The sequence below is a fragment of the Perca fluviatilis genome, chromosome 11 (genome assembly GCF_010015445.1).
Source record: "Perca fluviatilis chromosome 11, GENO_Pfluv_1.0, whole genome shotgun sequence".
NCBI lineage: Eukaryota > Metazoa > Chordata > Actinopteri > Perciformes > Percidae > Perca > Perca fluviatilis.
The window spans coordinates 28451689-28467070 of NC_053122.1; the positions used below are offsets into that span (position 1 = coordinate 28451689).

Genomic DNA, 15382 nt, shown 5'->3' on the forward strand with positions numbered 1-15382 from the left:
TTGACGAAGGACCTGTAAAAAACAATCTCATGAACCATGTCTGCCTATTAGTGATTAATGGGAAATATTGCACGTGAATCAAAACTACAAGATAGTGATTGTTTTATACTTACTTTGAAAATGTTACCTGGATTTTTGCAGTAGTTTAATGTAGAACTTTCCAATAGAAAACATAAAATCATGTTAATAAACTAATTTTTTTTTTAAGTCTGCTTTCAATTAAATTACATTATTAAACACTGTTTGCGTAAAGTATACATGTTTTAATATAAAAGGGAGATAGTTGTCCATTTTATTTCTGCTTGATTATTTTGAACCAATGGCAAAAATATTGTAAAGAGATTCTTTTCTAAATAAAATATTTCCGTTAACAAAAAACTTGTTGTGGTGTTATGCTGCTATTCGGGCCCACCATTTCCCAGACCCAGACTTTGTCAAAATGTCTAAAAGACACACTAGAAGTAATTTGTGTGAAGTAGACTAGATCTTTATGATTTGGTGGACATGACACACTTCATTGGAAGTGGTGAAATTGCACTGCAGGGCAGAGCTGGCCATTTTCTGCAGGAAACTGTTGCTATGTAGGAAAAACGTACACTCTTAAGAAGATGTCAGGGCTTGACTGAATTTGTGATGGAGCTTACCCCACACACAGCAGTGGACATGTGTGGGCTTGCACTAGAGGTTCCATTTATTTTGCATGAAAGGATGTATTTCTTTCACTCTCTGTGACAGCTGCAGAACATTTCAGGTCAAGCACGTGTTACATATGTCAAACCCATACATCAAACTCAATTCATAAACCTGATGGGAAGTGTCACAGTATCTGCAATTGTACCATATGTTTGTTTGAGTATGGCAGACAAAGTTTAATTTATGTAACGCCAAATATTCTTAGAAAGCTTTTTCTCTTTATTAAACAATTGCTGCCAACTTTTCGAACGAAACCAGTGTGGGTGTAGCTATACTGAAAATAAAATCCAGAGATGTGATTGTGAGCATTTTTTCTTCATTTTTAGGTGGTAAGGTATGTAGTTGTTCATTGTCATCCATTTATTTAAGATAATGCTTTTGTCATACTGTATGTGCTAAGCAGTTTAACATTCCCACCCTAAAATATGTACCGGTAAATGAAAACTCATTGTTTTACATTACATTAGAGAACTGTGAAAACCCGTCGGTGTGATTTAATAACATTTACTTCCTGTCTGAACTCGTGTCAGAGTTGTTTTGCATGCTTCTTTTCTTACCTCCTTTTGTGAACTTAAGGGAAAATAACCTCTAAATTCTTCATTGCTTGCTATCCATTGGGTCTTGTACGCTTTTTTTCCCAGATGTTATTTTCGGCAAACTGTGTGGGCTTTTCCCTTGGAAAGATACATAATACATGTTGTCTCTTTCACCCTGCAAAGGCATCCGTAAAAACAGGTTTGAACCCAAAAGCACGACTCTTAGATCAGGTTGGTAAAATAAAAAGATCGAGTTTACTCGAGGTCAAAAACAGGAAAAAGTCAAAACCAGGCAGGCGGGAGAGATGAGGCCAATTTATCCAAGAGGGGATCAGGCCAGAGAGCAAAAGGCTGGCAGAGAAAATGGCTGGAACGCTGAAGCAGGAGCACAGCAGACAATCTGGCGGGGAATTTTAATGGACGTGGGCCAGTATATATGCTACTGGGCTAATAGGGAAGTAGGAACAGGCGTGTGGGGGCGCTTAGGTGATGGCGGGGCAGGGGCTTCTGCAGGGCAGGTGGGAGTGGCAGGATCTGAAAGGACAGGAGAGTTAGTACAGGGCAGGGGAAACAAGCAGACAAGGAAAATGTGAGACTAGGATTAGGGCTTTGACTCTGAATATAATTCAAATATTTAAAAAGAAATAATGATATTCAAACGAATATTAGGCAGCCCTTAATATTTGAACCTGTTATGGGCATTATTTTTTGTAAATGTGTTCGCTTGTGAACGTTTTCAATTCAGATTCCAAGGCTTTATTTACGCATTTCAAAATGTAACTACACGTTGCGGCAACGCAAAAATTTGCGACGCAGACCGCAACACCTGTGGTAGGTCTGCTCAGCCGTGGCTTGGTAGGGTTGCATTTCACCCCCAACTCATTTCCTGGTTCTCCTTCTCCATAAACAACATGAAGTCAAGGAGAGGGTTAACCTTTCCTGCTACAGATGTTTCACAGTGGTCAGAAAACACAGGGGAGACACTTTGTTTCTCTCACTATGACTCTAGAGGCGCTACTCGCTCTGAAGCTACCGGTAATCACCGTTACTCTCACTCTATTACACACACACACACACACACACACACACACACACACACACCGACTCGACGCACACACCAGCGCAGAAGTATAAACATCTGACCACTGACGTAGGCTACGGTGAAAGCTCCGAACTTCCTGTCGAGCGTGGCATGGTTGTTGGTGCCAGGCAGGCTGGTCTGAGTATTTCACAATCTGCTCAGTTACTGGGATTTTCACGCCCAACCATTTCTAAGGATTACAAAGAATGGTCTGAAAAAGTAAAAACATCCAGTATGCGGCAGTCCTCTGGGCGAAAATGCCTTGTTGATGCTAGAGGTCAGAGGAGAATGGGCTGACTGATGCCAGCTGATAGAAGATCAACTTTGACTCAAATAACCACTCGTTACAACCGAGGTATGCAGCAAAGCATTTGTGAAGCCACAACACGAACAACCTTGAGGCGGATGGGCTACACCAGCAGAAGACGCCACTGGGTACCACTCATCTCCACTAAAAACAGGAAAATGAGGCTACAATTTGCACAAGCTTACCAAAATTGGACAGTTGAAGACTGTAAAAATGTTGCCTGGTCTGATGAGTCTCAATTTCTGTTGAGACATTCAGATGGTAGAGTCAGAATTTGGCGTAAACAGAATGAGAACATGGATCCGTCATGCCTTGTTACCACTGTGCAGGCTGGTGGTGGTGGTGTAATGGTGTGGGGGATGTTTTCTTGGCACACTTTAGGCAAGGCAAGGCAACTTTATTTCTATAGCACAATTCAGCAGCAATGCGATTCAAAGTGCTTTACACAAGACATAAAAACAGTTAAAAATATCATACAAATTGGTAACAGATGAAGAAACAGTTATATAATAAAATAAATGAATAAAAAAATAAAATTTAAATACAAAAATGAATTAAGAAAAGGCAGTGTTAAAAAGAAAGGTCTTCAGCCTTGATTTAAAAGAGCTGAGATTAGGAGCCGACCTACAGTTTTGCGATAGTTTGTTCCAGATGTAGGGACCATAGAAGCTGAACGCAGCTTCCCCCTTTTTTGTTCCGACTCTGGGTATGGCGAGCAGGCCCGTCCCTGGTGATCTCAAGGATCTCAACGGCTCATAGTGTAGGCCCCTTAGTACCAATTGGGCATTGTTTAAAAGCCACAGCCTACCTGAGCATTGTTTCTGACCATGTCCATCCCTTCATGACCCCCATGTACCCATCCTCTGATGGCTACTTCCAGCAGGATAATGCACCATGTCACAAAGCTTGAATCATTTCAAATTGGTTTCTTGAACATGACAATGAGTTCACTGTACTAAAATGGCCCCCCCAGTCACCAGATCTCAACCCAATAGAACATCTTTGGGATGTGGTGGAACGGGAGCTTCGTGCCCTGGATGTGCATCCCATAAATCTCCATCCACTGCAAGATGCCATCCTATCAATATGGGCCAACATTTCTAAAGAATGCTTCCAGCACCTTCTTGAATCAATGCCACAAAGAATTAAAGCATTTCTGAAGGCGAAAGGGGATCAAACACGGTATTACTAGGGTGTTCCTAATAATCTTTTAGGTGAGTGTATGTCTTACTGAAGGTATTTAATGGTCAAAATATTATTAATAAATATTCGGATATATTCGAATATTAATAAACAAACTAACTTCGAATATGATTTTTGGGCAAAAGTCAAAGCCCTACTAGGAATTGTCTGACATACCCAATCTGTAGTTATCCAACGGATCTTTTTCCCCACTTCTCTCCTCTCCACTTCAGTCCTTAACTCTTTATCTTACTTCTCCTTTGTTCCTGCTTGTGATTCTCTCCTTTCTCTCACTCTCCCATTAGGTGGTGAGGTAGGGACCCCGAGGTTCACCCAGTATTTCCGTGGCAGCCTGTCAGGTCTGACAATCCGACCAGGCCGCATTGAAACCCAGAAGGTTATTTCCTGTTTGCAGGCCTGCAAAGAAGGCCTTGATATCAACTCCCTTGAAAGCCTCGCTAAGGACATCAAGGTGGGTGGAAACACAACACACACACACACACACTCCACACTTTCAGCCTTTGGTTGGTACTAGTACAGTTACTGCTGCCACCTTAGCAGTGCTGTCCAGGAATCGTGTCACTTTTTAGGGGGGCTTTCACACCTACCTGGTTTGGTCCGGACTTTCGGACATTTCAGTTTCATCCGAACCAAAATTACAGGTGTGAAACTTCCCCCAGACCATGGTCCGGACCAAACAGCCTTAAATTTTGTCCGACCAAAAGAGATAGTCTCGGTCCAGATCAAACTGAACCATGGTCCAATTCGTTCCTAGCGTAGAAAGCATTTTTAGGATGGTTCGTAATACACAATGCGCCCCCAGTGGACCACACCGTTGAAAGCGTCGGAATAGTAGAAATCGGGAGTAGAAAAAAAATGGCGGAGAGAACGACTCATTCTGTCAGTGTCCGAAATGTCCAATTCTCTATGACCTCTCATCTGATGCAGAAGCACAGGGAGAGCAGCAGTCAGCTGGAAAAAAAAGAACTCTGACACTAGAGAGAGAGAATACGAGAGGATGGGTAAGCCCGTCAAACCAATCAATTACAACTATTGGGAGACGCAGCTCACATATGTGATGAAGACAGGACGTAGTTATGTACAACATGAACCTTGGTTCAGACTTTCAGGTGTGAAAGCCCCCTTAAGCTAGCCTAGAAATCTAGACGCACCCTAGCGGCAGCAAATTTAATTTTCAGCCAGGGGGGTCTAGGCACTCTCCGTTGACTTGCGAGCTGGAAAAACCAAAATCTGGTCAGGCCAATCACATCGTGTATAGAGTCGGTGGGCGGACTTTGGCGGCTGCTGCTGCTGCTGCTGCTGGGAACAGCGGTCTTCTGGAAGACTTGGAGTTGAGCTTTTCTTTGAGAAAAGAACAAAGAACGGCAGAGAAATCTTTCTTAAAAAAGGAAGATGTGTTCGGAGTTTTGCCGACCGGATATGGCCAAAGTTTAATCTATCAACTAGCTTCGCTACCTTCTTTGTTGCTCTGCCTGGTTGTAGCACTATCCTATTACGTGCAGAGGGAATTTGAAAGACAACCGTTTATCCCACCCCTCGGATTGAGCTCCGTCAATGGTGAGTTCCCAGACCCAACATCTTGATGTGGGTCTGGCTTGTCAGGCTACCCTTAAGCAGCAAAGGATGCACATCCTTTGATATCAGTCTAGTAAAACATGTTGATCTACATGTATTTCCCAATCAAGACAAGACACAAATAATGTTATTGAACTACAACATAAACACAAATGTTTGAATCTGGATCTGTGGAAGTTTCTTTGAGAACAAATAGTGTTTTGTTTGTGTCCAGTTCCATTTTAACCCTGCTCAGTCTGTGCTGGTGGTGGAGGGAGAGGATCTAGACAGCATCAACACAGCCATGACTAAGGTCTCCTACATTAACTCTCGCCAGTTCCCTACACCAGGCCTCCGACGGCTACACATCACAACCACAGTACAGTAAGTGCACGTACAGTATACTTGGAGGATGCATTTTCACTCACGCTTTGACTTTTGTTTAACATCCAGCTTTGCATGCCCTCAGTTTCACGTTTTCGCTGTAGGAGCTGCCCAGTTCAGTCGCCGTCACTGAGCAGCTCTGCCGGAGCAGTTGTGAGTTACAGTAATTGCCTTGCTCAAGAGCACATCTCAACCTTTTTATGCTGTTTACCATCTCAGAATGCTTAAGATTTCTTTAGTTTCTGTGATCTTTACTCAGATTTAGAGAACCGGCCATTCAAGTGAGAAGCCAGCAAAGGAACCAGTTGCCATCATAGATACGGTATAGAATAGTATAGACTTCCATGTCCCAGTGTCTAACTTATAACTACTACTTTTAGTTTCAGCCAAATTGATGAAAGCACAGATTAATTGTAAAAAAAAAAAAAAAACACACACCAAAACCTCTATTCTATTGTATTGTATTGTATTTAGCCACTGGAAACAGCAGAAAACCAGTTCAACCTTAAAAATATCATTGTGACATACAGATCTACTACTTCATATTGTTTGTGTGTATGTGTGTGTGTGTCTGGATTTTAACTCTTTATGACACACTTCTTTGTAGTGACTAAGGAAGCACATTTTGCAGGTATTCTGTTTGATGCATACATAATACATAAGACAAGTTCATCAACTTACGTCACATGATCTCCAAACAGCCAGAAGAGTGGTGGTTAAAGCATTGAATGTAGGCTCTGTCAGATGTGTTGCGTCTGTCTGTGAGCCACAGAACTCCCAGTGACATGGCAAAGAACAGATCATTCTAAAAAATTAAACCACTAAACAGACAGCTGGCCATTAAATACATTAAGCCTTTGGGTGAACGGAGAGACCATCTTGCTGCCGTCATTTCATTCGTTCTTTCTTTCATTTTCTGTCTGTTTTTCCTCTGTGTCTTTGTCTGTGATTCCATTTCTGGATTTAATTTAATTTGATTTGAGTTGACTTTTTCCGCTCCCAAGGTTGGTCTGTTTGTCCAACATTTATCCAAAGTATGTTATCTTGACAGCTGCTAGCCACGTGGTTATGAAATCAAATTACAAACACTTCCAGAACAATGTATCATGAAAATGGCTGGCTTTCTTGATATTTGCAAAATATCTTTTTGGTGAGCCCCTGACATTTTCTTTAATGCCATCATAAGTCCAAAATCTCCACTTAAACACAGGAAATATTAAAAAGTAATGGACAAGTAATATTTGACTGCCCCCTTAAAGGACAATTCCGGTGCAAAATGAAGCCATAACACATGGGTAGCGAGTCGACCGTTCTCTGAGATCTGTTTTCATGCTAATCGAATGTGTCTCTAGCTTGAAACAAGTTACCGCTCAAGGCTCAAAATAGCACCATACTTCAACAGTAGCATAATGAGGGTCCCTACATGTTAACTGAAGCAGGCGCCATCTTGGGAAAACAGTCATGACCAGTCAAACCATGAACGCCGTGTAACCAGTAACATAGCTCAAGCACAGCGTTCGTGGTTCGACTGGTCATGACTGTTTTCCCCAGATGGCGCCTGCCTGTATAGTGAACGGTACTGTCTTTCTAAACTATCTTTTTCATAAACTGTCTGTATGCTTACAAAGTTCTCAATGCTTTGGTTTACATGTAGGGACCCTCATTATGCTACCGTTGAAGTGTGGTGCTATTTTGAGCCTTGTTAGTGGTATAGAAATAGCGATATACCCTTCTATGCACCAGTTTGTATGTGTTTCAGTTGTTTGCTCTGTGTGTGTTGTGTGTGTGTGTGTGTGTGTGTGTGTGTGTGTGTGTGTGTGTGTGAGTGCGTGCGTGCGTGCGTGCGTTCGTGCGTTCCTGTCTCCACACCCATCCAGCGCCTGTTCATTTGTTGAGCAGCAAACGCAGACAGGTCAAATCAGCTTAGACGTGTGCTGGTCGATAAAGTGAGGCTCTGGAGTTAGGTGAGCAGTTATACAGCATTTCACAGCTCCCCTCGAGATTAAACCAGATATGTTGAGTCTGCCGTCTGTGACTGAGGCAAAAACAATAATATGTACATATAGTCCCATTACACATTGTTAATATTTCTTAAATTCGTCCTGAAAGTGTTGTTACAAGTTCTGACCAGCAGCAGGAGGAGTTCAATGATAATTGCCACATCAGTGGATTTAGCATTTCGAACAAGCCTGGTTGAATCCAAGACCTTAAAAACTAACATCCATATTTGTCTAACTTTATTTTATTCTCAAATGGATTATACTTTTACTGTTTGGGACGAGGTTGGGGCTAATTGCTCTTACTTTAAACTTTTAAGTGATGCTTCACTTTATTGCAACATTGTATTTTTGTAACTTTTTTGCAGTCTTCTTGATATAGTTCAGTCCCCTGTGGTAGGAATGCTTCTGTTTAAATTGGACTTTTCAAGTAATTATGTGAAAAAGTTTGTTACCTTTAGACACAATTTAAGAGAGCAAAGAGTTTAGAGAAAGTCCCGCACACTGACCATTACGCAAGCAATAATTTATTTAGAAAAATACAACGTTTCGGTCTCAGACCTTCATCAGGTAAATTCACACATTACCTCAACCATAGCCTTAAATAGTTTGGTTGACTAACCAGGACCAATCAGGTCCGGCTCTTGAATGACATCATTCACAAAGTGGCACTCCAATCACAGACTGAACAGGAAAGGGCGAAAAAATGCCACTCAGTACATTTAAAAATGATGGATAATCAGTGCATTGTCATTAGCCCAATATTTTTCTACACTTAATCAAAGTGTAGAAAAGAAAAGAGTCCATTCAAAAGTGGATCATTACATTGGTTAAATTACATTGTAGCAGTCCATATGCACACATGTACAATGAACAGTTCCTGAGGATAAACTAATAAGGAAAAAAGAAGGAAAAAAAAACTCAAATTAGCACAACATAATATTGAGATTAAATTCATCATTAAGGCCTTTTGGCGATAGCGTCTGCAAAGTGAATATCACTACATGAGTGGAGGCACAAGTGATGACACTCTTAATTGGAAAAATCTTGTTATTGTGAGGATGGCGGAAGTTGTGTCTTATATGTGTTGTTGCACTGTGCGCATCCTCCACAACGGTAGTTGCCAGTAGGTAATGGGCTTAATAATCTTCGCAAAGCTCTCCTTGGCTTGTATCTCGCAAAGTCAAACAACGCATTAGCAAACATAAGAGCTCTATTTGCAGAAACAACCGGGATTACCCGGTCGCGGTACACTTCAGTGATCATAAGCATGACATCTCATCATTGCGCTTTTGTGGCATTGAACAAGTCAGTCTTCCAAAGGGGGCGGGAGGGCAACCACGACTTGCTACTAAAAAGACGCGAGGCATATTGGATATTCACTTTGCAGACACTATCGCCAAAAGGCCTTAATGATGAATTTCATCTCAATATTATGTTGTGCTAATTTGAGGTTTTTTCCTTCTTTTTTCCTGACTAGTTTATCCTCAGGAACTGTTCATTGTACATGTGTGCATATGGACTGCTACAATGTAATGTAACCAATGTAATGATCCACTTTTCAATGGACTGTGTCCTCTTTGATTAAGTGTAGAAAAATATTGGGCTAATGACAATGCACTGATTATCCATAATTTTTAAATGTACTGAGTGGCATTTTTTCTGCCGTTTCCTGTTCACAGCCTGTGATTGGAGTGCCACTTTGTGAATGAATGACGTCATTCAAGAGCCGGACCTGATTGGTCCTGGTTAGTCAACCAAACTATTTAAGGCTATGGTTGAGGTGAATGTGTGTAAAACGGAAGGAGGGTTGGGAGACGCGTTAACATTATTGACAAAAAATGGTCAGTTTGCAGGACTTTCTCTAAACTTATTGATCTGCTACTTTTGATCATTCATTCATTCATTCATACATACACATATATATATATATATATTGAAACAGCTTAGGAAACCAAAACTTCTTTTTGAAATGTAACCAAATATACAAACTGTACATACATTTTGCAGAATAAATGGGGTTACCGAAGCAAATGCCAAATTAATTCATGAAGTCAACTGTAGGGTGACTGGCATTAGGGAAGGATTAATTCTTGCCAGTTAATTGTTTATCACCAGCTTATTCTGGCATTTAACAACCCTTAGAAGTGGCAATCAGTTATTATCCCTTACTGGAAAATTATTGGACAAACAAAGTCATGCACCTCATGAACTTAAAGGCCCTGAAAAAACTTATTTTCTTAATCAGGTTCTTCCTAAAAGCAATGGGGTCCTACATGACCACAAAGTAAACTTAAAACCCTGTTTCTTCATTTGCGGTATGTGTGTATTTGTCTTTTGTCCTTGCTATTCTTTTGAAGTGAGCAGGACTCAGTTGGAAAAAGGTAATGCCACGTATGTCCATGCATCAACCAGGTTTTAGCAACATTTACATTTTATGTTGGTGGTTGTTTGCTAATGTTGCCAGGCTACTGTCATTCAAATCCCAAACCCCACCCCCACAGTCCTGATGAAGCAGTTTAGTTTTGTAAATTCCTAACAAAATAATTTGAGATGTTTTTTCCCCCCATACTTTAACTTTGGTTGTTACTTATATTGTCATGAATATTTAAACTAATGGAGAAATACTTCTGATTTGAAACCAAGATTTTTCTTTCTTGTTTATTTATGTACGTTAATCCTTAAATCTGTGGGTACAACAGTATTTCTAATACACAAAATAAATCAAAACCTATTTCTCACTTACATTTTTTGCATTTTATGATCATTATTTGTGACAAGATTGCCACAGATGCATGGAAAAGCCAACATGATACGGATAGAGTTCACTCAAGATAAAAGACGTGAAGCAGTACCACTGGTGCTGTCCCGCCCTGTAACCTCGCTCCTCTTCTGTGTGCCTGTCAGGTGTTTCGGCGAGGACACGTGTCTCTTCATCCCAGACATCAAGTCAGTGGTTATGGTCCTGCCACCCAGTGAACCGAGAATCACCATCACAGGATCTAATCGGCTCGTCAGGCCTGCCAGTGACCTGCGGGGCCCGCTGGGTGTGGCACCCTTCAAAGAGCTTCACATCACCAGCACAGTAATGAAGGCAGACAGCTTCGGTGGATGTGAGTGGAGAGGCTGCCTGCACTGTTAAGATGCTCTCATGTCATACCAGCCATGTTTCAGTTAATGTTACAGAAAAGTATTTCTGATCTTTTTTTGTGCACTGGATATTTATCAATTTTAAGCTATTTCAGAATCAGAGGATTTCTTGCCAAGCAAGTAACACTTACAAGGAATTTGCCTTGGTGGATGGTGCATACATAAACATGAACATATTTTATGGAAATAAACAATAAATACAAAACAAATATGTACAATATGGCTGTTTAAACAATGAGAAAAAATGCTAAATGGTTTAGTGCAGGATGTGAAACAATGTTGAGGGATGTGCAAAAGATCAGGATATATAGTATGTGCAATGGACAGGCATATAGTCCAGGATGTACGATAATGTAAAGTGTAGTGTCTGGTGGGGGGTTAAGAGTTTGTATCAGTGGGTGTCTGGGACTTGTTAATGAAGCTGTCTGCAGGCGGGAAGAAACGTTTTGTGGCGTGAGGTTTTGGTCCTGATGAACGGAGCCAGAAGGGAGTGTTCAATTTGCACACATAACTCATTTTTGTGTCATTCTGTGTACATGCATGCAGCCCGCAGACCAGGTGTGATGGAGGTGATGCATAACCTGGACTACTGCGATGTGCTGGTAATTGGGGAAGAACTGAATCCTGAGAGAGAGAGTCTGGAGATTCATCACAGTGTGTTGCTGGGAAAACACCTGGATGCCACCAACTCCACCTCTGGAATATCAATATATGGTAGGCGGGGCTAACACTGATAGGAGGGACGATGTGTGGCACTAATGCTCTGTGGTTGGAGGACATCATGACATGCACCACCTTAAAGTCTTAAAGAAATTCTCTAAAAATGGCTTGGCTTTTTTTCCAGCAATAAGATAAACATTCACTCTCTGTGACAGCTGTGAAGGTCCCTGATATCTCCGGTCATGACACATTACAGCTGCAAACTGACACACAGTGTTACATGACATATTTTAATATAATATGTTTTTCTTGCATGTTACAAGGTGTGGACTCCATGGCTCACTATGAGCAGGCACTGAGACAGGTGCGCTACAGGAACTGGCGACCTGCCACCCTGAGCGAGCGAAGGCTCAGACTCACTTGCTCTGAACTCAACGGGCGTTACACCAGCAATGAGTTCAATTTGGAGGTCAGTTTGTCAATTGTCTTTCAATCGCCATATTTTTCAACTCTTTAAAAAATGTCTCTTTATGATCTACAGTTGATCTAATACCGTCAGCTGTCTTTTATCCATTTGTTGCTCCTTTTCTCCATTTGCTTTTATCTTGCTTCTAATCTTTCCAATGCTCAGTTAGTTCCTTTCGTACCACATTGTTTTACATCATCATTTTATTTTGGGGTGGAGAAAGCGCAGTGGATATGACACGTGGGAGATCCGGGTTCGATTCCCACGGCGATACATTCGCCAATGTGTCCCTGAGCAAGACACTTAACACCTAGTTGCTCCAGAGGCGTGCGACCTCTGACATATATAGCAATTGTAAGTTGCTTTGGATAAAAGCGTCAGCTAAATGATATGTAATGTAATAATGTAATTTTCTTATTTTTGTGGTTGTACAAATTATAGTCCCCCTTCTTCTTTTTTCCTGAGGATAATGCTCTTTGTCCCGCTGCTGTAGGTCAGCGTTCTTCACCACTTGGCACCTGTGGAACATGTCAATCATATGGCTGTTCAACCTCAGTACATGAGACCCGTGCATCACCCACTCATGATACACACTCTCAACACACACATGTCAGGTAAGCCACAAATGTCATTTAAATGTATTGTGTTGGGAAGATTTGGTGCTGTAAAGATGTTTTAACTGGTTGATCATGTGCTTATTGTGTACCAGCTGTAAGCAACAATCTTTATTCCTAAAACCAGATGGATAACTTTTTCTGTCACCTGCATGTAAACCTCTTATTTCAAGTTCAGCTTAAACATACAGTATTGTGCTGTTCTTACTGTACAGTGGTTGGACTCAGAACCTCTTCCACACATGGCAATGCATGATTATAATGGACATCTTCATATCAGTTTAACTTAGTTCTCATTTCAAATAAGCGGCTAAGATGATTAAACTAGAGATTACTCTGGTCTAAAGCATTGTCTGAGTTGTTGCATCCCCAGATCTCAGCAATCAAATTCAAGAGAAAAATGTTTAAAGTGAAAAGAATGAAGGTCAAAACAGCAAAATAAGACCAGAGTTGTAAAGAGAGGAATTTAAATTTAAGGCTCAAGTGAGATTTATGGTTATGCGGAGGCTCCACGCAGCGCTTTCCCCGTAGCCTACGCAAGTGGCCTGGGGTCTCATTTATAAACGTGGCGTACGCACAAAACGGGGCTGAAAATGTGTGTACGCCATTTCCCACGCAAAGGTTGTGATTTATAAAAAATAAACTTGACGGGAGAATGTGCGTTCCTCCACGCAAACTCTGACCCATGCGTACGCACATTGGAGACAAAATAGGAATTGGCGACGCAGATGGTGAGGTGGTGAACTGAAGTCAGACTGCAGAAAGTACATGTGGGAGTAACGATTAGGCTACTCTTAATATGTTTAAGTATTAATGCCTCACGCACATTTCTTCACACCATATCATGAAGATTGTACTGAGTGATAATTGTTCCATAAACACCTCCAACTCAAATCTTAAATCAAAACTCGTTCTTAATATTTAATCAGTGCTGTCTCGCCGTCACATTGTCCGCTACGGAGCGAAGGAGGAGGAGATGGCCCGACTGCATGGAATACAGGATATCATCAAATACCCTAGCATTAGATAACTGCAGATCACAGTGTAAATAACTAAATATGTCTTTAAAACTGTGCATATATCATCAAATGTCAAAGTCTGGAAATACAGCCGTTAAGCTATCGCGCAATCGTTACGCTCTATGTCCTCGTTATCAGTCCGAACTTTAATACTGTTCATAACAAAACCTGCATGAAGAAAAGTGTGTTTGCCTGTTACATTTCAATTTCAAATTGTATCTCGGGGTGGGGGATACCACTAGTTGTTGCTGTGATTTTAGCAAGGCGTTAACAATCACAACTTGTTGTAGGCTAAACATATAAATACTGCGGTGAACCCGTGTGTAATGCTGCATGATGGCACTGCTGGCCCTGCAGGAGGACTCCGCTAATGGAAGAATCAGGAGAAAAAGAGACTTCAGGGACCATGATGATGACTGGCTCATATGCCGATTTAAATTCCCTAATATAGCTGTAATAGTAATATAGCTGCGCTCTTGGATCTATGTACTGAATTGGGTCCAGTAGAGAGGGCAACGCGGAACCGTGCCATCCTGGTCCAAATACAGGTCCTCGCCACTCTGGGGGAAACTGGTTGTTTCCAGAGGGAAATGTCAGACAGCTAAGTGTTTTTTTTTAAAATAAATATTATATATAATCTTCAACTTTATCACTAAGGCTTGTTTGGATATAATATATAGTTCTGTTAAATCTTATTATATACGTCTGGTATATCGAAGCTGTCCCCGAGTGCCATAATGCCTGCTGTTTTTTGGAAGAATTTATTAATAAAGGTAGTCTATAGATCCGGTTTCCCTACACTGTGCGACAACAGGCCGAAATTATAATTCAAGTGGCAGCAAATCCCGAGCGTCTGAGAGTTTTTTTTTTGTTGTTTTTTCCTCCACCAGTCGGCATGATTCGGTGTAACGAAAGAACAACTGCAAGGGTCATTAACATACTTATCAGCATTAACGAGGTGCTTTACATTGACTATTTATGGTTAAAAATGGGCGTGCACAGGGCGGGATAAGAGGCTGATCCACGTACGCACGCTTGTAGTCAATCTGTGATTTATAAAGGGAACATTGCTTACAGGTGTGCGTACACATGGTTTTATAAATCTGACTTTTTTTCGGCGTACACCAATTTGGGCTTTTGGGCGCACGTACACTTATAGTAAGGATCCTACGCACAGTTTTATAAATGAGACCCCTGGTGTTTATACTTGTGTGTGGGTGTGTTAGAGCAAGTGAGAGAGTGGCAGTGATTAGCTTCGGAGCGAATACCGACTCTAGAGGCATAGTGAGAGAAACAAAGTTTGCTTTTGCTTTCTGACCAAGGGGAGACATCTGTAGCAGGAAAAGTTAATCCTCTCCTTGATTTCATGTTTATGGAGAAGGAGAACCAGGAAATGAGTCGGGGGGAATGCAACCCTACCAAGCCCCAGCTGAGCGGACTAATCACAGGTGTTGCGGTCTGCGTCGCAAATTTTTTGTGAGGTGCACGTCAGGCTATGGAGTAGGTTACAGCGTAGGGTAGGTATTGCCACGTACCTACGGCGTCTATTTAACACAGAAGCAGAAATTGGCCTTAAAATTGTAGATTGAAGATCACACACACAAAAGGGAAACAGTGTATATCATGGAGTACCACTATTACTACTATTTTTTTTTTTAGTCACTCTTTCTTTCCACATTCTAAGTGTTTGGGCATAAGAGTTCTTCCAAAATTTCAAA

At 41.3% G+C, this 15382-nt stretch overlaps 1 protein-coding gene across 1 annotated transcript in view; it reads left to right on the top strand.

Moving 5' to 3' along the window:
- clstn2a (calsyntenin 2a) overlaps positions 1-15382 on the top strand; it is a 199879-nt gene that overhangs the window by 178022 nt on the left and 6475 nt on the right. The window contains exons 11-16 of the mRNA XM_039815057.1: positions 4105-4271; positions 5610-5758; positions 10663-10868; positions 11452-11619; positions 11889-12034; positions 12525-12645. Coding sequence (XP_039670991.1) covers positions 4105-4271; positions 5610-5758; positions 10663-10868; positions 11452-11619; positions 11889-12034; positions 12525-12645 — 957 coding nt within the window. The remainder of the gene's footprint in view (positions 1-4104; positions 4272-5609; positions 5759-10662; positions 10869-11451; positions 11620-11888; positions 12035-12524; positions 12646-15382) is intronic.